The 25,107-nt window shown below is 49.6% G+C and overlaps 1 protein-coding gene across 1 annotated transcript in view; it reads right to left on the reverse strand.

The window, feature by feature from the left end:
- Arl1 (ADP-ribosylation factor-like 1) overlaps nt 1-12,148 on the reverse strand; it is a 19,373-nt gene extending 7,225 nt beyond the window's left edge. Inside the window, exon 1 of the mRNA XM_005374549.1 lies at nt 12,143-12,148. Within this exon, the coding sequence (XP_005374606.1) occupies nt 12,143-12,146 (4 nt within the window). The 5' untranslated portion in view covers nt 12,147-12,148. The remainder of the gene's footprint in view (nt 1-12,142) is intronic.
- Nucleotides 12,149-25,107: the final 12,959 nt, after the last annotated feature.

The following is a 25,107-nucleotide window of genomic DNA, read 5'->3' on the forward strand; positions in this document are numbered from 1 at the left end:
ATATATATATATAAATGATTCTCACAACCTAACATACCGCCTGACAGTCACTTTCTTTTTTATTATGTTTTGGTACCGGGATTCGAACGCAGGACCTTGCGCTTGCCAGGCAGGCGCTTGTGCCTCTGAGCTATATCCCTAGCCCTCACTTTCTTTTTTATAATTTTGTTTTAGTCTCTGTTTTTGCCCTGGGTTTCTCACACTAGAGAAACGCCGCGGTGCACAGGTGCTCGTGTGTGACAGAACGCCGGAGAGCGCGGCCGTTTTCAAGCGCACAGTCTGTTACTGAGTGAAGTCACCGCGCTGTGCGGCGGCGCCCAGAGCGAATTCGGCTCGCAGAAAGCCCTGGGCCCGCTCACCACAGCTCTCCCTGCGTCCGGTAGCCCTTGGGAATCGCCGTGTCTCAGATCCTCCTGAGACCCACTTCCTGCGATTACTGATACAAAGCATTAGTCTTTCTGTCCTTTCCCCCTTTTCGGTTGGTTTCGGTTTTTTGAGGCAGGGTCCTGCTATGTAGTTGAGGCTGGCCTTGAACTCAGTGTGCAGTCCAGGCTGGCCTCAAACTCAAAGAGGTCCTCCTGCCTCAGCCTCCTGGGTGCTGGGCGTGCACCACCACGCCCCATAGTTTGAACACTTATTTTTAAAATATACCCATTTAATCCTTTGTTTTTCCGGTAAGGTTCTGGTCTAGTTCTTGGGATGCATCGCAAACCAAAATCCCTGCAGGGCCGCACTGAGGTCGGAGTCGGGCTCGGACGGCGCCGGACCGAGTAGATTTTAGCGAGCAGAGTCCAGATTTCCCACGCGCTCCCTGGCCAGCCCGGCCCCGCCCGCAGCCACCACCGCGCCCACAGCGCTGCCCATTGGAAGGCTCCGCCTGCAGGTCGCCGTGGGGACCCCAGGCGGCACCCCATGCCCAGAGCCGCTCCCTCCTGGGAGCTGCCCCGCCAGGCTCGCGGGCTCCTTAGGCAGCAGAGGAGGAGCCGCTCTGTGGCAGAGGGGGACAGCACTGCACCCGCACCTGGGGGCCGGGGGACGCGCGCACCTTCGGGCTAAGCTGCGCCCCTGCACCTCCCGCTCCCGGGTGTGCACACAGATGTCTTCGCCCCACGCTGTGGTTTTCCAAGTGGGGCCTGGGGAGCTCCTGGGAGTTGAAGGAGGCCACGAGGGTGGGGTCCCCGGGATGGGACCCGTGGCCGTAGGAGAGGGAAGGGAAATCGGCCATGTGAAGACGCAGCTGGAAGACAGACTTGCTGTGTGGCCCAGGCTGGCCTCAGACTACAGCGATGCTCCTGCCTCAGCCTCCTGAGTGCTGGGATTACAGGCGTGTGCCACCGAACCTGGTGACATTTCTTCCTTTGAGCCTTTGCTCAGATCCCATCCTATGTGACATTGTAACCTCCCCCACCCCCTTATGCTCGCCAAACATTCTGGTTTGCTTATTAAGCTTTTTAGACTGTCTTGCATTCGCTAAAACGTGGGATCTGTGGACGCAAGCATTTTCTTGTCCATTTTGCTGGCAATCTTACTCGTGTGTGTAGGCGCCAAGCAAAGATTTGTTAAATTATAAAATAAGCTCTTGAGGCCAATGCCATAAATATTAATTTATTCTTACACATATATTCTGCAGTCTGTTAAACTGCTTCCTAAAACGGTCATAACTGAACCACTTTTCCTAATAAAAGATGTCAAACTATACAGGAAGTTGTCCTATTCCAAGGATAGCCACCAGGGGGCGCTGTCGCCTGAAAGCAGTTCGAAGGCCCAGGTCAGCTGCTGAACTTAGCGCGAACTGAGGGACTGCTGAACCCTTTCCAAATCCATGGTCCAATAAAATATTTCTCAGTTTTAAGATATGGGTGTGCTTTGGCCTGTATCTCTCTTAAAAATTTGTAGCTTTCCAGAGAATCTTTTCCTGTTTGCCAGTGGCGCTGTTGTTTTCAGAGTCTTCAGGTGTAGCTTAGCAGGCTGGCTTTGACCTTTTCACCCTCCTGCCTCAGCCTTCCAAGTGCTGGGAGTACAGAGTGAGACCCTGGCAGTGCCATGCTCCTGGGTGAACTCCAACGTAAATACCCGCACATGGGCACCGAAAGGTGTGCACAAGAACGTCTAAATAGCACCATCCATGAGGAAGTCAAAGCTGTGAGCCGGGCGAAGGCTGCACGCCTGTCATCCCAGCCCTCGGGAGCCCGAGGCAGGAGGGTCACCTCAAGTTTGAGTAAAGGCCCAGGAGCAGCAGAGGCTGGCCACCACTCGGGAACAGAGCACCGCGGTGCCTGTGGAGGTCTGCAAAGCTTGGATGGTCAGTGACGCAGCCCCAGCAGAGGCCCTCAAACCACCCTGCCCCTTGTCAGCTGTCACCCTCAGACTGGGGGTGTCCTCACAGAGCACAGCTGTCCCTTCTGATGTCAGCTGACGCCTCCGAGCAGGGGCTCCTGTGTGGCAACATCTATGCACCCAGGACTTTGAAATGGAGATTTTTAAAACACAACTTGGTCACTGGCATTTTTGCTCTTCCTAGAGCACTAACAGGAGAAAGAAATTAGGTGACAGTAGGGAACAAATAGCCAGCTTGTCTTGCCCACAGCCCAGGAAGCAAAGGTTTCAGAGCTCTGTTTAAAAGCAAACAATGGGGCCCGCGCGTGGTGGCGCACGCCTGTACTCCCAGCACTCAGGAGGCTGAGGCAGGAGGATCGTTGCAAGTTCGAGACCAGCCTGGGCTACGCAGTGAGCTCAAGGCCAGCCTGAACTGCATAGCGAGACCCTGTCTCAAAAAGACAAAAAATAAAATAAAATAAAAGTAAACAATGCCCAGCATGGTGGCGCACACCTGTCATCCCAGCCCTCAGGAGGCTGAGGCAGGAGGATCACTACAATTTCGAGGCCAGCCTGGGCATGTACTGAGTTCAAAGCCACTCTGAACTGCACAGCGAGACCCTAACTCAAAAAATAAATAGATAAATAAATAAAGAAGAATAGAATAAAAATAAAGTTGAAATAAGGAAGTTCTCTGTTGCCCAATTCGCTGGTGTGGGAAAATGTTCGGAGCAGCGCAGGTCATACCACCCTACTTTGCATTTCTCTTGAATACTTCTTTTTAGAAATACCAACTTGCAGTATTCGTTTTCTAGAATGAACTTTAACTCAAATGTTAATTTATCATTTTGGGCAGGAAGGAAACAACAGAGTCCCTTTCTCAGATTGAATCACTGTTCGTGGTCTGGGCACAACTCAGAAGTGTCCCTTCCAGAATATCTAATAATTATACACACTCAGCTCCACGCCGCCCCACCCGTACAAGGATCGAACCTGGGGCTGCCCTGCCGCGGAGCAACAGCCTAGTCCTCCTTATTCTTTTTCTTTTGAGACAGGGTCTGATTAAATTGCCCACACTCTGCGTGAACTAGAGTTCCTCCTGCCTCAGCCTCCCAGAGCGTTGGAATTACAAGCATGGGCCACCACGCCCTAGCAGTTATACACATTTCACAATAATATATCTTAGCAAGTAATCTGTATCAATACATGCAGATCTGTCTCATTCTTTTCCCCAGATGGAAAAAAACTAAATGATGAAGTGGAAATTCACTAGTGGTAATAAACAGCATTTCTCTCCCGGAGGATAAAGCCGCTCTACCCACTCAGAGTCCTCCGCGGGGCCAGGCCCCAGCGGGTGCGGCGGGCTGTCCTGGAGCACCCGCTCCGCACACACTCTTCCCAGCGGGCGGGGAGGAAAGGTAAGTGGTTCCTGGAGCCGATGTCACTGTCCCCACTTACAGCCAAGGGCAGCAAGCTCAGTACCTCGCTCAGACCCGAGTGGGGCTGGGTGTCCAGGGAGGAACTGGCCTGGTGTGGCGGCGCACACCTGTAATCCCAGCACACAGGAGGCCGAGGCAGGAGGATCACCACAAGTTCAAGGCCAGCCTGAGTTACCTAGCAAGACCCTGTTTCAAAAAAAAAAAAAGAACAGCATCAATTAAAAAAGTATTTTCCTGTCAACAGCTATGCTTTGGGCTGGGGATATAGCTCAGCTGCACAGCGCCTGCCTGGCAAGCCTGAGGTTGTGAGTTTGATTTTTGGTACCACAAAAGCAAAAAACAAAAACAATAAAGGCTATGCTTGCTTCGGCATGACACATGTTCATTCATTCAGTAAATAAATATCCACTGAGCACTGCCAGTGGGCTGGTTACCAGATTTGGCCCCTGGGTCTTTCCCTACAGAAAGAACATGTTGCTCTCAGTATAAAAACAAGATGGGGAGGCTGAGGCAGGAGGGTGACGGGTTTGAGGCCAGCCTAGGCTACCCATACACATGGCGATCAGTAAGAAAGATGCACGCAAATTGCAGAGAGTGCCGCGGAGGGAGGAAAACTGCTGCTAACAGGGAGCAGGGGCTGCTGGGAGCCAGGCCAGGGCCGTCCTGGAGAAGGCGGCCTTGCAGCAGAAGCCAGAAGTGCAAGAGCGCGAGGAGCCGCAAGAGCGGGACGGGGCGGCCGTGGCTCCATGTTGAGCTCAAAGTGCGCTTCTCACATGAAAGCGAGTCTGTGGGGCTTTGCCGAGGGCTCCAACACGTGTGAAGGCCGACTGTCACCCGCTCCTAAATTTTATTAAAAACACAGGAATTTTTTATATTATTACCTTTTTTTTCTGTTTGGTTTTTTGAGACAAGGTTTCACTTTGTAGTTCAGGCTGGCCTCGGACTCGCAGACATTGATCCTCCTGCCTCAGCCTCCCTGGTAGAATTCTGGGATGATATGAGTGGGCCATCCTGCCCCACTTTTTTTTGGAGCCCAGCACCAGCCCCTCTGAGGCTCAGCCTCCTGCGTGTGCAGTGCCCGGCAGGTAGGGACGGATGGGTGCTCCGCAGTGGCTGTGCGGTCCGTGCAGGTTGGTACACCGCCAAGTCCCACCAGTTAAAAAAGGAAAAAAAAAAAGGATCTGCCCGGCATGGTGGTACACACCGGTAATCCCAGCATTCGGGATCATGCAAGCTGGAGGCCAGCCTGGACTACGTACAGAGACCCTGTCTCACAAAAACAAAAAACGAAAAAACAAACAAAAAAACTCCTTGCCCTCTACAAAAGCAGACAGCTGGGCATGGTGGCCCACACCTGTAACCCAGCTACTCAGGAGGCTGAGGTAGCAGGGTTGCATGTTCCCGGCCAGGAAATTTAGCAAGACCTTGTCTCAAAATGTAAACAAAACAGTGGAGAGCGCAGTTAGGTGGGCTGCCCTAGGCTGAGTCCCCAGAGACCTCGGGGCCCGATATTTATTGTTACTTTTGTTTTAAATCCTCTTGCTCACTGGGCGTGGTGACGCACGCCTGTCATCCCAGCACTGGCGAGGCTGAGGCAGGAGGATCGTTGCGAGTTCGAGACCAGCCTGGGCTACAAAGTGAGCTCAAGGGGGCTGGGGATTTAGCTCAGCGGCAAAAGTGCCTGCCTGGCAAGCGCAAGGTCGTGAGTTCGGTTCCTGGTACCGGAGAAAAAAAAGCGAGCTCAAGGCCAGCCTGAACTGCATACCAAGACCCTGTCTCAAAAAGGCAAAAAAAAATAAAAAATAAAAAATAAATCCTCTTGGTGTGTGTGAACCTGTAAGCCGTCTCCAAGTATTTTAAATGACTCCTTTTTTTCTCCCTTCAAAATATCGGCCAGCCTGTTCAGTAATAAGGAAGGAAGCGCCCCGCGGGCACCGAGCGGTGTGAAATCGGCGGGGGGCCGAGAAGCCCGCGTTAGCAGTTTCAGTCCTGCGCGGAAAGGAGAACTGCGCGGCCTCTGGCTCCCGGCCCTGCCCGGCGACCCGCACCGCGCTGGCACCGCGTGGGAAAGTCACGCGCCGAGCTCCTGCCCTCCCGCGCTCCTCTTTAACACGGATCCGGGGTTGGGAAACTGGCAGGGGAGCCCCGGCCAGACCCACGCGCCTCTGCTGTCGGTCACAGGGCTCCCCGCGGGGAAGGGCGCCCCTCAGGCCTCTTCGTGCCTGGTCTCTCCCAGTACCCGCGCCCCACGGCCTAGGATGGCCTGACCACTCACACGGGGGTGTAAGAAAGAAAGTTGTGCACCTCCCAAGTGAACACTTTCATTATCACTCAGTGCTTTTCTTTCCCTTTTTTTTCTTTTCTTTTCTTTTCTTTTTTTTTTAGATAAGTCTCACTATGTAGCCCAGGCTGGCCTCGAACTCACAGCGAGCCTCCTGCCTCAGCCTCCCAAGTGCTGGGATCACAGGCGTGTCGCCATGCCTGGCTCACCCAGTGATTTTCTGGAGTAAAAATGACTTGGGTTCCAGCAGTGGCAGGAGGTGGACCCCTCTCAGATGCTTCCCTGGACGCGCCCTCTCTGCTAATAGGACACAGCCCCTGCCTTTCCTGTCCCCTGTGCCCTGCTTACCCAGGGCTCACAGAGATCTGGAAAATGTTTACTAAGCAATGCGCAGGCTTTCTGCAGGAACATCATTTTAAAAGTGTGCATAAAAAAAAAAAAGTGCGCATAAAACCGGGGGAAGCGAGGCGTGGTTGCACATGCCTATAATCCCAGCATTCGGGAGGCTGAGGCAGGAGGATCATTGTGAGTTCGAGGTAAGCCTGTGCTACAAAGTGAGCTCAAGCCTGAACTGCATAGCGAGACCCTGTCTCAAAAAGTTAAAAAAAAAAAAAAAAAAAGAAAAACCCGGGAAGGTGTTGCACTCCTGTCATCCCAGCACTCTGGGAGGCTAAAGCAGGAGGATCATGGGTTTGAGCCCAGCACTGGCTATTTTAGCAATTTAGTCAGAGCCCTCCCCACAAAAAGAAAAAGGAAAATAAAAAGGGCTGGGGATGTAGCTTGATGTGAAGTCCTCAGTATGAAAGGTGAGAAAATAAGGCCACAAAATGCTTCCCCAAACCCCTGGCTCCCCAAAAGCTGATCTTTGGGACATGGATGAGGAGGAAAGAAAAAACCTAATGGCAGAATTAAATGAAGTGATAAAAGAAAAAACAGAAAAATCAAGAGCTGGGCATGGTGGCTGTGGTGGGTTGACAACTGATAGTCAACGTGTAACCCCCAGCTGAACTGAGTAAGCACGGTGCTGGGTGTGGGAGGCCCACCTGGAGACTGTTGCCAGCAGCATAAGAGGCAGAACGGGAGAAGTTAGGCTGTTGGGAGCTGGTAGAAGCTGTAAGGAGCTGTTGGTTCTTTTGGAGGAGCTTGTCACGCTGGCCTTCCTGAGGAATTCGACTGTTTTCATCCTCCAAGGAGCTCGGGACCTCATTGTTGCTAGGATGGCTTCAGTTCACTTTGGGGGAGCTCTGGTCCTCGCTTTGAGCATCGCTTCCTGGCTACGGAGGGGAAGATGGTGCACTGCCAGTCTCCCGGAGAAGCTTGCTGCGTTGGCTTCCCTGATGGGAGCTCAGTCGGCCATCTTGATCATCGGAGGAGCTCGGGACCTCACTGTTGCTGAGGATGGCTGCGGTACTTTTCAGGGGAGCTCTGGTTCTTGCTTTGAGCATCGCTTCCTGGCTCCAGTGCAGATCCCTCAGCCTGCTAGCACAGATCCTTCATCCCACTGGCACAGATTTTCTAGATTCCACCACTGACCTTTGGGCCTTCCTCAGCGCAGATCCATGAAACAGGCCTGCATGAGACTTGTCGTGGGCTCTGGGCTTCCAGTTGGACTTGTGGGAGGCATTGTGATGAGCTCTAGAACTTCAGCTGGACTCACGCAGGGCATCACTGTGGGATCCAGGCCCTCAGCTGGTCAAGATCCTTTGTTCTTTAGTGCATGGACAGATTTCCTGCGCTCTCTTGTGTATGATTCTTTGGGTGACTATTATAAATAGTATAAAATATGTGCCCTCTGTTATATTCTTTCCTCTTGCAAATAAGCCCCAAACTATGACAGTGGCACACAGCTGTAACGCCAGCACTCAGGAGCCTGAGGCAAGAGAATTGCCACAAGTCTGAGGCCAGGCTGGGCTACATAGTGAGACCTTGTCTCAGAAAAAACTAAAAAAAAAAATCAATAAGACACAGAGCGAGCTGATACCTGGTACTAATGAACAGACAGAGAACTTAATAAACAAGAGTATTAGTGAGCTTAAGGAAGACGAAAATAAAGAAACTAGCCGAGCTAAACAAAACAATACGAAACACAAACGACCAGTTTCACAAGTAGAGTCCATGAAAAAGTATCAAAGAGAAATACAGGTGGTAAAAAAATTCTACTGATCATATAGGCCACAGAAGCGACTCTGCAAGGAGAGGGAGTCAGAACGAGAAGACAGAGCTGATGCAGGTGGCCCTGTATATACTCAGAGTCACCTCAGCAGGACAGAGAGAGAGAGCGAGATAGTGGAAAACAGATCCAACCACTGCAAGAAGATGCAAAGGAGACTAAACTAAGATTAACTGAGGAAAAAAAAAAGAGGATTGCAATCAATGGAAAATCAGAACACAGTGAGTGCCGCAAAGAACCTGTTTACAGAAATCAGAGCTGGAGACTTTCTAAGTGTGGGGCCAGAATGCAAGACAGACAGGCAAGGCATAAGGACCATCAAATATATAAAATCAAAAAAATTTTGATTAGGTGTAGTGGTGCACACCTGTAATCCCAGCACTCGGGAGGCTGAGGTAGGAGAATCATTGCTAGTTCAAGACCAGCCTGGGCTATACAGTGAGCTCAAGGCCAGCCTTAACTGCATAGTGAGATGCTGTCTCAAAAAGACCAAAAAAATAAAAAAGCAAAAAAAGCAAAAAAACAGAGAAAAGAAAGAAAGAAAAAAAGAATGCAAGGCCTGGGAATTTAGCTCAGAGGCACAGCGCCTGCCTGGCAAGCAGAGTTGTGAGTTTGATTCCTGGTACTGGAAAAAAAAAGAAAGAAAGACTGCAGTGGCAGGAGCAAGTCTCAGTAATAACTCACAGCATGAATGGCCTCAACTCCCCAATTGAAAAATATTGACAGATTGTATCAAAAACAAAACCCAGTGGTATCTTGCATACAAGAGACATATTTGATCCCAAAAGAAATCCCCAGACTAAAACATTTCAAAGCAAGGAAAGAAATATTCCATGCAACAGGAGCCTGAAAACAAGCAGAAAAAGTAGACTTCAAACCAAAACTGATCACAGCTGGGCGTGGTGGCCAATGCCTATAATCCTGGCACTTGGGAGGCTGAGGCAGGAGTGTCACCATGAGCTTGAGATCAGCCTGCACTACAGAGTGAGACCCTGTCACACACACACACACACACACACAAAATTGGTCAGAAAGGCAAAGAAGGCCACTACATATTGATTGGTTAAGGGAAGAATGTGAGAGAGAGATAACGGTTTGTCTGGGTTGCTTTCTCATCGCTGATACAAAATATCCAATATCGAAAGTTAAAAGAGAAAAGGTTTATTTTAGCTCACAGTTTGTAGAGGGTTCAGTCCATAGTCGGCTGGCTCCCAGGTGGCTAGTGTGACAGAGCAGAAACAGCCCATGGCAGTGCAGGCAGGAGGCAGGAAACAGCAAGCCTCCCTTTCCCTTTTATTCCATTCAGGCTACAAGCCTATTGGATGGTGCCACCCACACCCAGGGTGGGCTTTCCCATTATCCACACCCAAAACTACGCTAAAGCAAGCAGTGGACTAATTTAGTTATCACATATCCTTAGTCCATATTCAAACACCCTAGTTCTAGCCACCTCTGAACAGCCCCATCTCTGAGCATATGAGGCTTTGGAGGGACATTTAAACAGAAGCCATAATATTCTGCTCCTGGTCCCCCAAAACTCAGGCACATCTCTTTATGCAAAAGGCATTTAATTCATACCTAGGGGTTGCCAAAGTCCTAACAGTTTCAGTATTGCTGAAAAGTTCATGTCCAAATTCTGCTCTGCAATTTAAGGCAAACCCTTAGCTGCAGCCCCTGTAAAAATAAAAAAAAGTTAAACGCTTCCAACATACAAGAGCAGAAGACAAACATTCTCATTCCAAAAGATTCAAGTAGAGGAATAGAAAGGAATGGGACCAAAACAAGTCCAAAATCCAGTAGGACGAACATTCAGTCCCTTAGTTCTATGTCTCTTAGTTCTATGTCCCTTAGTTCTATGTCCCTTAGTTCTATGTCTGGGGCAATCTGTGGCAAGTTGTAGATGCCAAAGGGCTTGGGTGGCTCCACCCCTAGGGAACTTCCTGTGGTGGCAGCTCCCACAGCTTCTCTCTTAGGCCTGTATTGCTCCCTCCTTGCAGCTTTCCTCAGATGACCCACGTTCCTGGCTTTTCCAACCTCCTGGGGTCTCCACTGCACCTTCAGCTTCACACTCACAGCCTCACACACTGCCCTCTCAGGGGCACACTGCCTGGCTTCCCAGGCCTTCTGAAATCTGGGTGGAAGCTTTTCTGAACCCGCAACTCTTGCATGCTGCATGCACCTAAAACCAACACCACGTGGATGACACCAGGGTCTGCTGCCAGCTGGAGCAGCAGCCAGGTTTCCGTCTCTCTTGCCTGTAGGAGACAAGTGCCTGGGTTGCTGAGCATTATGAACCCAGTCCAGAGGAACAAATGGCTTGACCTCTGCCGTTCTGGAACATGGTGCCCTGGGACTCTCATCTCAAAGCAAAGTCTTTTACCTTTGCAACTCTGAGGCTGCAAATGCCAGAATCCTGCTGGTTCTTGTGATACTCTTGGGCCATTTTTGCTACTGCCCTGTTCCAAAGTTCTTGGCTTTTTGGTGCTAATCTTTTCACCACCCAAAGTCCCTGCTCCATCTTTGCAGGCACCACTTTGCTGGAGCTTCCTTTGTGGCCAATCTCAAAACCTTTTAAATCATTCTGCTAGGTATTTGCTCTTCATTCTCAAGATAGAGCTGTCTAACTGCCCCCCCAGGTTTAGTATCCATGCCACCACCTCAACATGAGGCTGCCTTCAAACTTCTTCCCCGAGATGAATTAGTCCACCACGATTTTTTTTTTTTTGTACCAGGAATTGAACTCAGGACCTTGTGCTTGCCAGGCAGGTGCTTCTGCCACTGAGCTATATCCCCAGCTCAGTTCACCACCCTTAATCTCGGTCTCAGGCAATGTCTCTGGAAATAGGCAGAGTGCAGACAGATTTTTCTGCTGGAACATAGCACATGTCCTCTGGAGTCCAACTACCAAGGCAGTTCTTGTTCCCAACTGACACCTTCTGAGCCCAGTCTTTACCAGCTACATTTCTATCAACATTCTGGTCTTTTAGGCTCTGACCAGGATTTTCCATCAAGCTTGGCCCTTAACATTCCAAGACTGCTTCTCCAGCCAGCATACCCAACACTTTCCAAACTCTTCCCAAAAGCCAGTTCCAAAAGCTTCTGAACCACATGTTCAGGTAACATCTCAGCAGTGACCCCACTCCTGGTACCAAAATCTGCCTTAATCACTTTTTTCATTGCTCATACAAAATACCTGACAGCCACAAGTGATGGAGACCACTATGCTTTGTTTTGTTTTGTTTTGTTTTGTTTTTTGTCTTTCTGAGACAAACGGAGACCACTATGAAGCAGTGCTGAGCAGGACTTAAATTAATGAAAGGGCTTTTCATGTTCACTTATGAATCTGTCCAAAGCCTAGGCCACTTGTCTGGAAATGGGTGGCGGACTCATAATAAGTGATCTTCTGTGAGCTGCTAATCCCTCCCAAGGCCTGTAATTGCAAATGAAGCTGGGTAAAACAAGATCACAGCCAAGGACACTTGGCTATCTTACTTGGAGAAGTTCTTGAATGGTTCTCCCCTTCTTGAGTATCCCATTTCCTTCTTCTGATAACTAAATAAATATGAGAAGGTCTTGGTCTTAGCCCTGAGAGAATCTCAAATGCTGTGAGAGGCTTTGATCCCCCAGGAGCCCTGAAATCATCCCATTCGCCTCTTTTTATGTAGCCTTTGCCATACGCTCTTTCAGGAGATTGCAAACCTGATCAGTCTGCAATAACTCAGGGATATTATTAACCCAGTATACAAGGTCAAGGAGCGAAAGTTTATTTAAACTCACAGTTTATAGAAGTTTCAGTCCTTTGGCTGGTTCCAAGACAGGGTGGCATGGCAGAGGAGAACAGTCCATGGCAATGCAGAAAGGAGGCAAAGAACAGTAAGCCTCCCTTTCCCTTTTATTCTATTCAGGCTACAAGCCAATTGGATGGTACCACCACACCCATGGGGAGCCTTCCCATTATCCATACCTGGAACTATGCTAGACCTCTCAGCCAACTAAGTTAGTTATCACACACCCTTAATCCACACTCACATATCATACATCCAATCACCTCTGAAAAGCTCCACCTACAAGCACATGAGGCTTTGGAGGGACATCTAGATACAAACCATAACGATATCTACAAAGTATTTTGCCCACAAAAATAAACTGGAAAATCCAGGAAAAACTGATAGACTTCAAGATACATACAAATACCAAGAATGAACCAAGAAGATATAGCAACTCTGGCCAGCCGTAGTGGCACATACCTGTCATCTCAGGACTTGGGAGGCTGAGGCAGAAGGATGACAGTGAATTTGAGGCCAGCCTGGGATGAATAGTGAGATTCTGTCTTATTAAAAGAAAAGAAGGAGGAGGAGATATAGTAGCAACACTGAATAATCCAAGAACAGGCAATGAAATTGAGGCAACAACAACAAAAAACCCTACCAACTAGGAAAAGCCCGGCTGGGTCAGTATAGCCAGGTGTATGGCGCACACTTGTAATCCCAGCACTCGGGAGGCTGAGGCAGGAGGACTGTTGCGAGTTTGAGACCAGCCTGGGCTACAAAGTGAGCCCAAGACCAGCCTGAATTGTACAGTGAGACCCTTCCTCAAAAAGACAAAAAAAAAAAGAAAAAGTTAACACACCCCAGTGTACATATGTACAGATGTATCCTACGCCTCAGGGCTCCCAGCCCTAGCTCAGGACTGCCTGGTCAGCAAGGCAAGCAGAGGATAAGCAAACCTCAGCTCCCCACAGCTGCACCCCTGCCCAAGCTCCGCCTCCGCTCTGCTCATGGGAGTTAGACCCTTAGAGGAGCAGAACCCTGATGCGAGGGGTGTATGCTTCCAGCTCTTCACGAGACTACTGCCCGAGGGAGCTGGAGGAGCTGAGGCAGGGACGCTAGCCCTGAGGAGTGGCTGCAGACCCAGATGAACAGCAGAGAGGTCGCACTGCAACCCGCAGGGGTCGGTGCGCGCAGACTCGGGTCAAACCCCACCAGCGAGCAGCAACTGCGGAGCAAGAGGTGGCTTGAAGTCAGAATCCGCTGTTTGTGTCTGTCAGCCCCGCCATTGCTTTGTTTACCAATCCCATCCGCACCCTTTTCTTTTCTTTCTTTTTTTTTTTTTTTGTCTTTTTGAGACAGGGTCTCACTATGCTTTTCAGGCTGGCCTTGAGCTCACTTTGTAGCCCAGGCTGGTCTCGAACTCACAGCAATCCTCCTGCCTCAGCCTCCCGAGTGCTGGGATTACAGGCGTGCGCCACCACGCCCGGCACTCATCCGCACCCCTTTCTGCACTGCACGCTTGACTCCCTCTCAGCTCTGAGAAGTCTACAGCCAACCAGAGCCAAGGTGGGTAAGGAAAAACGGCTCTGGAGAGCTGCTTTGAAAGGAGGGAGACCCAGTGAAGAAAGAGCAGGAGACCCTAAGATGCCCACAGAAAGAGAGCTGCATTTACAGGAAGACACTCCAGGCTCTGTTTATGTATTTATTTTAAATTATTTTTTATTTCTTAATAGTATGTATTTGCCATACCTTACGTTCACATTCATCACAGGCGATTTGTACCTGTACATAATACATCATAATTCTTCCCCTCCTTCAACCCTTCCTCCCCTCCCCATTTACACAAGCTTTCTTCCCATTTTTTCCTTCCGCTGCTTTTAAACTCTTTTCCCTTCGTTCTCTGCCCTCACCCTCCCTTGGCCCCTTTTCCATTTGAACCTGTTCTTCCTACTTCCCAATATCTCCATTTGGCCCTTCGGGTTTCTCACAAGAAAAGCCATGTGGTATTTAAACTTGTGTGTCTGATTTATTTCACTTAAAATTATGGCCTTGTGTTGCATCCATTTCCCTACAAATGACTCAAGTTTATCCATTATGGCAGAGTAGTACTCCACTGTACATAAACACCACATTTTCTTTCTTCTCTCATCTGCTGATGGGCATCTAGGCTATTTCCAAGATTTAACTCTTATAAATTGTGCTGCTATAAGCATGAGTGTGCGTATATCACTATGGTATGATGCTTTTAACTCTTTTAGGAAGATACCAAGGAAAGGAATAGCCAGGTCAAGCGAAATTTCTAACCCTACTTTTTTGAGGAATTGCTACACTGATTTCCCCAGTGGCTGCACCAGTCTACACTCCCAGCAGCAGTGGAGAAGTGCTCCTTTTCCCCACAGCCTTGTCAGCATTTGTTATTGGTTGATTTCCTGATGATGGCCATTCTTTCTGCAGATAGAATCTCAGCATTGTTTTAATTTGCATTTCTCATATGACCAGTGATTCTGAACATTTTTGATATATTATTTGCTGTTTGTACTTCTTCATCTGAGAAGTATGAAGATGCCCATTTTTGGATTGGGGAAGGGTCTTTTTTGAGTTTTTTATATATGCTAGATATTAGTCCTTTGTCTGAGAGTAGCACCATAACTAGGATTGATGAAACAGCAGAGGACACTGAGGCACAATGGTTAGAAAAGATTAATGAGCCGGGCGTGGTGGTGCATGCCTGTAATCCCAGCACTCGGGAGGCCGAGGCAGGAGGATCACTGTGAGTTCAAGGACAGCCTGGGCTACAAAATGAGCTCAAGCCAGTCTGAACTGCATAAAAAGACAAAAAAAAAGAAAGAAAAAGAAAAAAAAGAAAAGATTAATGAGTCATTGTTTCAGCTTTTATCTAGATGTCCTCCCAAAACCTCATGCACCCTAGGAGTAGCTTTTCAGAGGATGCTGGATCTAGGGCATGTGAATGTGGATAAAGGGTGTGATGATTGGGTTAGTCCACTGATTGGCTTGGCACTGTTCTTTCTTTCTTTTTTTTTTCCGGTACCAGGAATCGAACTCAAGACCTCACACTTGCCAGGCAGGCGCTGCACTGCTGAGCTAAATCCCCAGCCCTTGGCACTGTTCTTGGTGTAGGTGATGGGAAGACCGCCCTGAGGGTGGGTGGCACCAACCACCAGGCTTGTAGCCTGGGTGGGATATCAAAGGAAAAGAAGGAAGGCACGCTTGCTGCTGCGACTTGCTCCCCTGCGATGCCTCTCTGCCATGCTGCCCTGCCTTCGAGCCAGCCAACTGTGGACTGAGCCCTCTACACACTGTGACACAAAATAAACTTCTCCTTTAACGTATGGGTGTCAGGTGTTTTGTCTCAGAAGCAAGAAAGTAGCCAAGACAGTCACCGCGGTACGTGACTCAGGTGGACGTGTCTGCTGAGGCTGTGTTTGCTTTGGCGTGAGACGTTTTCAGGAGGATGTGCTGGAAAGTGTGCACATCCTCCTGACGCGGTCGGCCAGCACCACAGCTGCAGAACTACTCCAGCCTCTGCGTGATCACCTGTCCGGAAAACTGGCCCTGTTGTCAGCAGCGCACAGATGGAAAAGCTCCACCACTCTTTATGGCTTTATGGTCAAGGAGGTCGCTTTTGAACATGAGTCTATAAACACTCTGCCTCCCATAGAGGAACAGTGGCTAACCAGAATCTCATTACCTGAACTTAACAGCAGTTTTGCAGGACGTGATCAAATGACCAAGCACGTTGGAGTACGTGCCCTCAACTCACCTCTGCTCACACAGCTCTGTGAGGACATCCACACAGAGCACTCACCACTTCTCTTATATGCAGAAGGCAGTTACTGGCCAGAGACTTCTATCTTTTCTGAACTGAGAATTGAACTCATGACCTTGCACTTGCCAGGCAGGTGCTGTGCCACTGAGCTACCTCCCCGGCCCCCTGGCCAGAGATTTTTAGGTGTGAGATGCTCATATTCAACCTGGGCAATGAACTCAATCTGTCACTTCAGAGAATGACAACTGGGTCCAAGCTGGGGCACAAACTGCCCGAATTCAAAGCCAAACTGGAACCTTGGGGGTGACAAGACAGCGCCAGGGTGTTTGACATTTGAGACATTAGCGGAGATTTTCAAAGAGACAGAGCCGGGGACATCTTTCTCCCCGTTGGTGGTGATTTCAGCTTTGGAAGACTTTCCAATTTGCTTCCCAGCCACCAAAGACCCCTGACCCGGAAGCAGCGGACCTGCGCCCCTCCGGGGAACAAACCAGGTGAACTGGAAGAGGACCAAGTGCTCGGGACTGCAAGTGATGCTGGCCTTAAATAACTTCAAATCTCCGTGCGCTTTGGAGTAAAAACCGGCGGAGTACCCAGGGCTCGACGCAGAGCTCTGTGAAGCCTGCATCCATTGTCAACACCCTGTGACAGCAGCTGAAACACAAGGGGAGGCAGACGGGACCTCAGCTGCAGACTTTAGTCCGTCTCCCTTCACACCGGTGGGACTGACCAGGACCGGCCAGCTGGAGGAAGACAAGCTCAGGTCTCACACTGGTTGTGCACGGTGCTGAGTTGTGTAACAACATCATAACATAACAATAACAATAGAACCCAGTGTGCGGGTACACACTTGTAATCTCAGCACTTGGGAGGCTGAGGCAGAAGGATCACCACAACTTTGAGATCAACCTGGAGTGCATAGTGAGTTCAGGCCATCATGAACAACATAGGCAGACCTTGTCTAAAAAACATTCCCCCCAAAAGCGATAGACATTGTATATTTGTCTCACCAGTGTGTAACACTCACTTTGTCAGACTTAGGCACATTCTCCCAGAACAAAACTTGTTTCTAAATTGGGGATTTTCTGTACTCAAGAGGCTGAAGGAAGATCACAAATTCAGGCCAGGCGGGGCAACTTTTAAAAAGGCACAAATCAGGCGTGGTGGTGCAGACCTGTAATCTCAGCACTCAGGGAGGCTGAGGTAGGAGGATGGCTGCAAGCTTGAGCCCAGCCTGGGCTACAAAGTGAGTTCAAGGCCAGCCTGAACTGCACAGTGAGACCCTGCCTCAAACAATAAATAAATAAACAAACACACAAATGAAAAAGACACAGTGTTTGCCTAGCATGTGCAAGGCCCTGGATTCGGTCACCAAGACTGGAAAAGAAATTGATTGTCCACATGGCAGATTCAGTTGTCCCTGCTTCACCACTCAGTGGAGACATGGACTTCTCCAGAGATGCAGAGGCTCGCCTTCCCGAAGCTTTGCTTTTTTTTTTAATTTTTATTTATCATTACTTTTTTTTAAGACAGGGTCTCCTTATGTATCACAGGCTGGCCTCAAATTCAAGGTGATCCTCCTGCCTCAGCCTCCAGGATACCGGGATTGTAGGTGTGTGCCACCACACCTAGCTTGAACCTTTGTTATTTGATATACAACATAATGGCAACTAGGTAATAGGTCAAATTGAGCTCTGCAGTCTACTCTGAACCTTACATTCTCATGATGTTTGATCACATGACACAAGACAAGGTTCTTTTTCTTTTCTTTTTTGTGTTTTATTTTTCTTTTTGCCACAGAGTCTCACTGTGCAGTTCAGGCTGGTCTTGAGCTCACTTTGTAGCCCAGGCTGGTCTCGAACTCACAATGATCCTCCTGCCTCAGCCTCCCAAGTGCTGGGATTACAAGCATGTGTCACCATGCCCAGCACCTTGTTTTGTTTTGTATGGAGCTTTTGGGGGGGGTTGTTTGTTTGTTTTTTTTGAGACAGGGTCTTGAACTCACCATGTGAGAGGTACCTTAAAAACCAGAACAGTTTGTGGAATATAGATCTAACAGCTACCAGATGATACAAAGAAGACTAATGTAAGATTAGCTGGAATTGGTAAAAAATCATAAGGTAACATAAAAGGCATAAAAAGCCAATTTACAGAAATAAGAGCTGATGTGGTGGCACACACTTATAATTCCAGCACTCAGGAGGCTGAGGCGCAAGGATCACCTCGTGCCTGGCTTCAAGGTCAGCCTGATCTACATAGTGAGATCTTGTCACAAAGAACAACAAAACAAAACATAAAAGCCTTTGACAATGTCTAACACCAATCCATGAGAAAAACTCTGAAGAAAAAATAGATATAGAAGGACCTTATCTCACTGGGTGTGGTGGCACACGCCTATAATCCCAGAATTTGGGAGGCTGAGGCAGGAGGATCGCCAGAATTCAAGAGTCCTGAGTTCGAGACCAGCCTGGGCTACATAGTGAGTTCAAGGTCACTTTGAACTACAGAGCAAGACCCTGTCTGAAAAAAAGAAAAAAAAAAGGAGGAGGAGTAGGAAAACCTTACCTCAATCTAATAAAAGCTGTTTATGGCAAAGCTACTGTGAACATCTATTAAATGGGGCAAAACTGAAAGCTCCCCCCTCAGAATCCAGAACAGCACAAGGGTCACAAAGGTGTCTTCCATCACCACCTTCTGCTCCTCACCTCCTCGGAACATTCACCAGAGCAATCAGGCAAGGCAAAGAAGTGAAAGGGTTACGGACAGAAAACACAAAGTCAGAATAGCATTCTCTTTTTTTTTTTTTGGTACCAGGAATCGAACTCAGGCCCTTCCGCTTGCCAGGCAGGCACTTGTGCCTCTGAGCTATCTCCCTGACAGAATACCATTCTGCACAGGTGACGTGATCCTCTACATAGAAAGCGCCACCAAAAGACTCCTAGAATAACTGAGCTCCACAAGGTAGTCAGAGAGAAAACCAACCAGAAACACCCACAGCTCTCCTGCACACCCATTATCAACCCACCACCTGGTGTGGTAGAGCACAGCTGCCATCCCAGCACTAGGGAGGCTGAGGCAGGAGGACTGCTGTCAATTTGAGGCCAGCCTGGGCTATGTAGTAATTTCAATACCAGTCTGACAGTGAGACTCTGTCTCAAGAAAAAAACAAAATAATAATAATAATAATAATAATACCACCAAGAAAGAAATTAGAAAAACAAAACCATTTACAATAGCATCAAAAAAATTAAATTCTTAGGAATTACCCTAACCAAGGAAGTGAAAGATCTCTACAATGAAAACTACAGTACAGTGAAATTTTGGATTTCAAGTAACTTGTTCTGTGGTGTTCTGCAAGATGACCAAACATTTCTAATATATTTTACTTATTAATTTTTTGAGATGAGGTTTCACTATGTAGCCCAGGCTGGCCTCGAACTCAAGGTGGTCCTCCTGCCTCAGCCTCCCGAGTGCTAGGATTACAACTGTGAACTATAATGCCTGGCCCTAAAAACTTTTAACCTGATAAACAAGCAGTGCCTTGCGATACAAGTAGTGCAGGGTGCTGTGTGATACACGGTCACAACACAGCCAATGGCTGTGCTCTCCCTCTGTCTCTCTGTGTCTCTCTGTGTCTCTCTGTCTCTCTCTCTGTCTCTCTCAGTCAGTCTCTGTCTCTCTGTCTCTCTCTGCCTGTCTCTGTCTGTGTCTCTCCATCTCTCTGTCTCCTTCTCTCTCTCCATCTATCTTTCTGTCTCTCTGTGTATCTCTCTCTCTCTTTCTCTGTCTCTGTCTCTGTCTGTCCCTGTCTCTCTCTCTCTCTCTCTCTCTCTCTCTGTTTGTCCCTGTCTGTCTCCGTCTCTGTTTACGCCTGTCTGTCTCTCTCTGTGGGGTAGGGGGTGCTCATCTCCCAGCAGCCATAGGTTAGCAGGGAGCTCCCGTCTGCAGAGGAGGCGGAGGAGTTGCTCGCTTCAAAGGAAACCAGGGAGCGGTGTAAATGTGGGCGACCGTGGGAATTTCATCCAACAGCACCACGCGAACAAGGCTGCAGCCCTGCGAGCGCTGGGTCTGTATCACAGCGATGCACCGCCCCATTTCTGCAAGTCCTTGAGAGGAGGCAGAAGCAAGTGTCACTGGACAGGGTCCTTGTTAAAGCTGTCCCAAAGGAGAAAGATTGTACAGAGCTGGTAGACAGCAGTGATTCTGTTAGTGACAGCGAAGCCGTCCTGCACAGTAGCCCTCCTGCCTCTCTCTCCCTCACACCAGCCACCAAGGTTTCCAAAGGCAAGTGCAGGCTAACTTGCTTTTTTTTTGGTACCTGGAATCGAACTCAGGACCTTGTGCTTGCCAGGCACGCGCTTGTGCCGCTGAGCTATATCCCCAGCCAGTGCTTATTTTTCTTTATATTTTGTATTTTCTTTATTATTTTGTGTGCTCCAATCCCAGCACTCAGGAGGCTGAGGCAAGAGGACTATAATCATGTATTTTCTTTCTTTCTTTCTTTTTGCTGCCTTTTTGAAACAAGGTCTCCCTATGTAGTTCAGGCTGGCCTTGAGCTCACTTTGTAGCCCAGGCTGGTCTTGAATTCACAAGAATCCTCCTGCCTCTGCCTCCCGAGTGCTGGGATTACAGGTGTGCACCACCAGGCCGGCTATCATTTCATAGGAATATTTTTTGGTTGTGGAGTGAACCATCTGTTTCTTATGGGGACATTCACTCTGATATGCAGGTGCTTTGGGTTACAAGCACGTTTCTGGAATGCATTATGCTCACAAGCCAACGTTTACTGTGCTCTGCAGAGGAGGTCGCAGAAGACATCAGGCCGTGGGAAAAGTCCCCTATTCCTGCATGAGAGAGCCAATAGCGTCAATAGGCCACGCTTCCAGAACTGGCGTACACATGTAATACAACCCAGCCAGACTCCGCCACACTCCTCACAGAACTGGAGAGAACCACCCCAACATTCACACGGAACCAGGAGAGACTCGGAACAGCAGCCCTGGGTCCCCGGGGCACCATAGTCCTGGGCTTCAAGCTCTGTTACAAGTGTGCAGTGGTTTCGTTTTTGTCTGTTTGAGACAGGGTCTCACTATGCAGTTCAGGCTGGTCTTGAACTCACAGCTTCCCAAGTGCTGGGATTACAGGCGTGTACCAGTATGCCTGTCATACAAATGTGTAGTGGCAAACAGGCGTGGTACTGATGCAAAAACAGACATGTGGATCTGTGGAACAGAATAAAGAGCCCAAGACAGGTATGGCAGATGCCAGGCGTGATGGTACCTGGTGCCCGCCTGCAATCCCAGGATTTGAGAGGCTGAGGCAGGAGGATCACCATGAGTTCAAGGTCAGCCTGGACTACCCAGTGAGACCATGTCTCAAACAAACTGGAAAAAACAAAAGAATTCAAATAATGAGGCTGAGACAGGAGGATCGCAGTGTTTGAGGCCAGCGTGGATTACAAAATGAGTTCATGCAGTTATCTGAACCGCATACTGAGACCCTGTCTCAGAAAACCACACAAACAAAACAAAATCGAATAATAACAAATTCGATTGGTGAATTGGTGAGGCTGTGCAGCAAAAGAAATCCTTCTGCTCTGTCAGTGGGAATGTGAGCTAGTGCAGCCACTGTGGAAATCTGTGTGGGGATTCCTCAAAAATCCAAAACTAGAAATTCCATTTGACCCAGCTATTCTGCTTCTAGGAATCTTCCTGAAGGGAAAGACACCATGTTACATTGATCCATGCACACCAGTGTTTATAGCCGCACAGTTCAAAATTGCTAAATCTTGGAAGCAGCCTATGTGTCCGTCCACAGAGGAATGGATGAAGAACCTGTAGTATTTACACACTGAGGAATACTACTCTGCCTTCAAGCAGGATAAACTGGAGGCATTAGCAGAAAAAATGGATGTGCTTTAAGACCGCAGTGTTATGTGAAATAAATCGGACACACAGATTTAAGTACTGCGTGGTTTCTTTTATATGAGAAACCCCACATGCAAATAAATTACATGGCAAAATAAAAGACAGATCACAGGAAACAGGGAGAGAGACCTTTCACAAATGTAAAGGGAATGGAGTGAGGGGGAGGGGAGGGCAGGGCGAGAGGAACTGAGATGTGTGATGTGCGAGCACCAACTCCCCAGTGTAAATGCAGTTGTTATGTGCTGCAGACATGTGATCAAGACAAAAATAGACGGGAGCTCGGGACTTAGCTCAGCGGCACAGCCCCTGCCTGGCAAGCGCAAGGTCGTGAGTTCGATTCCCGGTAACGGAAGAAAAACAAAAACAAACAAACAAAAAAACAAAAATAGATCCCAGCTTGTACTTGAACATGTGATCCTCCTGGCTCATCCTCCCAGAATGCTGGGATTACAGGTGTGTATACCTCTGCTTATATATTTAGGTTTTTTTGAGACAGAGTCTCAATACACATACCAGCCTGGCCTCGAACTCACAGCAGTCCTCCTGCCTCAGCCTCCCAAGTGCTGGGATCACAGGTGTGTGCCACCACGCCCAGTGAGATTCCTCTACTAGCAACTGGTAGAATATACAGACACACACATAAAATAAAAGTCTCATAAGAATATAGGGGGTGAGCCCAGGGTGGAGGTGCACACTTGTTTTGTTTTGTTTTTTTCCCCGGTACCAGGAATCGAACTCATGACCTTGCACTTGCCAGGCAGGTGCTGTGCCACTGAGCTAAATCCCCAGCCCCCATGAGGCACACACTTGTAATCCTAGCACCTGGCAGGCTGAGGCAGGCAGATCGCTGTGAGTTCAAAGCCAGGTTGGATTGCGTAGAGAGACCAGGTCTCAAAAAACCAGTAACAAGTAACGGCGTGGCTGATTCACCAGACTCGAGGCCCACAGCCGCAGGTCCAGGTGCTCCGGGCAGACAGGGCAGGCATTCGAGGTCCAGCGCCCGGCACAGAGGTCTGGACAACTGTCACAGAATGATCTGGGACGGTGCTTCAGGCAATGATTAAGGCGAGGGTGACGTCTCCGAGCTTCTCCGCACCTGAACTCTCCTGAAAACCCTCCAGAGAGGCGCTGCCTCCCCCTCTACCCCGTGCCTGCTCACACCCCCATGTGCTCTCTGCATTCCCAGGTGTCTCGCCAGGACTAAGCCCCACTTCTTTCAGTGTGCCTGGTACCCGCAGCTACTCGGGAGGCTGAGGCAGGAGGATCACCAAGTCTGAGACCAGTCTGGACAACTTAGTGAGACCCTGTCTCAAAATGAAAGGGGCTGGGGATGCAGCTCCGGGTCCTGGACTCAGTCCCAAGTACCCCCGTAAAGAAAAATACCACAGGGCCACATGGGCCGGGGATAGAGCTCAGCGGCACAAGCGCCTGCCTGGCAAGTGCAAGGTCCTGAGTTTGATTCCCAGTACCCCCCCAAAAAAAAACAGAAAAAGAAAAATACTACAGAAAGACTTAGAAAGGGCATGGCTCCCCCCACTCCCGGCCCCCGTTCCTGGGCTCTGCGCTTCCCTGTTCTGAGAGACCCGGTCCCCAACACAGGCTGCAACCCCAGGACTCAGGCACCAGACATCTGAGCCTGAGATTTTCTGAAACAACCTGGCTGTTCTGAGGACAAGGTGCACCCGCAAAAGTCTTGTGTCAGAACCCCACAGGCCTGCCCTCCTACCTCCGCCCCAGGGGTCCCCATGTCCCACCGTCCTCAGACCCGACAGGGCCGCACAGCCAGGGCTCCCACGGGGCCGCCGGGGGCCCTGCAGGAAAGGAGTGCCCACAGCAGTGTGCAGAAGGTGGGGTCCTAGGGATGGGACCCCTCATTCTCATCAGAGTCCCAGGGAGTAGGAGTCTTTTTTTTAATTGTTGAGAAAAGTTCTTGTTAAATTGCCCAGGCTGGGCTTGAACGTGCAATCCTCCCGCCTCAGCCTCCCGGAGTACTGGGACGATAGGCGTGCACCACCACACCAGGCTGGAATAGTGTTGACTCCAAAGTGCGGCAAGGTCTACCGCGTCATCTTTACAAATTGTCCCAAAGCTCCCACACCTTCTCCTGAGGGCACCCGGAGCTGAGCCCCTCCGCGGATGAGCAGGGAGCCCCAGGCTGGGCCACACACGGCTGACTCCCGCGCCTCCGGAGGTCTAGGCGGCAGCCCTGGCCTCCATGCCAGCTGTCTCAGGGGTTTTTATTGGTTGTCCTTTGAGAGGGGGTCTCGCTGTGTCGTCCAGGCTGGCCTGGAACTCACTCTGCTGACCCTGAACTCAGCGATCGTCCAGCTTGAGCCTCCCTAGGGCTGGGATTACAGGCATTGCCACCACGTCTTGCCTCTCAGGGTCCACTTATTAATGTCTTGCAGGGAAAAAAAAACATCTTGCAGAATAAGGGAGACACCGCTCAGGAAGTGCAAGTGTAGTGAGCTCACGCGCTTGAATCCAGGCATAGCGGCCATGCACGCCTGTAGTCCCAGCAGTCTGGGAGGCTGAGGCAGGAGGGTCACCACAGCTTATGAGCCAAGTGTGGTGGTACATCCCTGTAATAGCTCAGGCTAGCCTCAGATTTGCAGTGATCCTCCCGCCTGGAGCCCTCCCCGCATGCCTGACTGTGCTTTTTTTTTTTTTTTTTTTCCCAGTACCAGGAATCGAACTCACGACCTCATGCTTGCCAGGCAGGCGCTGTGCCACTGAGCTAAATCCCCAGCCCCTGTGCTTATTTTTAAAAGATATTTTCTTCTCACTACAACTTGTTCAAGGCTGTAGCTCCCGGACACAGGACAGTAGCCAGCAGCACACTCAGACAGATATGCTGTATTTATTGAACAGATGAACCCAATGAAGTAAGGTGCCTTGTGAGCGTGGTGGCGCACACCTGGAATCCCAGCACTAGGGGAGGCTGAGGCAGGAGGATCGCTGTGAGTTCAAGGCCAGCCTGGGCTACACAGGGAGACCCTGTCTCAAAAGGACCAAAAAGAAAAAAGAAATAAGCTGTTTCAAAAAAGGTGTGGACCTAAGTTTGGTACAGACGCAAAGCAAAAGAACAGGAGTGCTTGGCTTTGGGCCTGTTATTATAAATCTGCATTTCCAAAGGGGCTGAGCTGCTATATTTGCACAACAAGTTGGCTCCAGAGTGCCTGGCCCAGGACAATAGCTCCAGACCCAGGTGCACCCAGGTGCCTAGGGGCAAAGGGAGCGGCCGCCCGGGCTGGGAGGTCCCTGCCACAGCCCCGCTCTGGTTTTACCAAAACCCCTCGGGCCTTTGCTGCTGGCCAAACGCGCCTGATTTAATGGGCGTGTGCGGGGGCGGCCCAAAGAGGAAGCTGGCTCCGCGGCGGCAGCGAGTGGCGGAGATGCCGGGCTCTGATGGACAGG

This window comes from Chinchilla lanigera, unplaced genomic scaffold (genome assembly GCF_000276665.1).
Source record: "Chinchilla lanigera isolate Chin_1 unplaced genomic scaffold, ChiLan1.0 scaffold00004, whole genome shotgun sequence".
Taxonomy (NCBI): domain Eukaryota; kingdom Metazoa; phylum Chordata; class Mammalia; order Rodentia; family Chinchillidae; genus Chinchilla; species Chinchilla lanigera.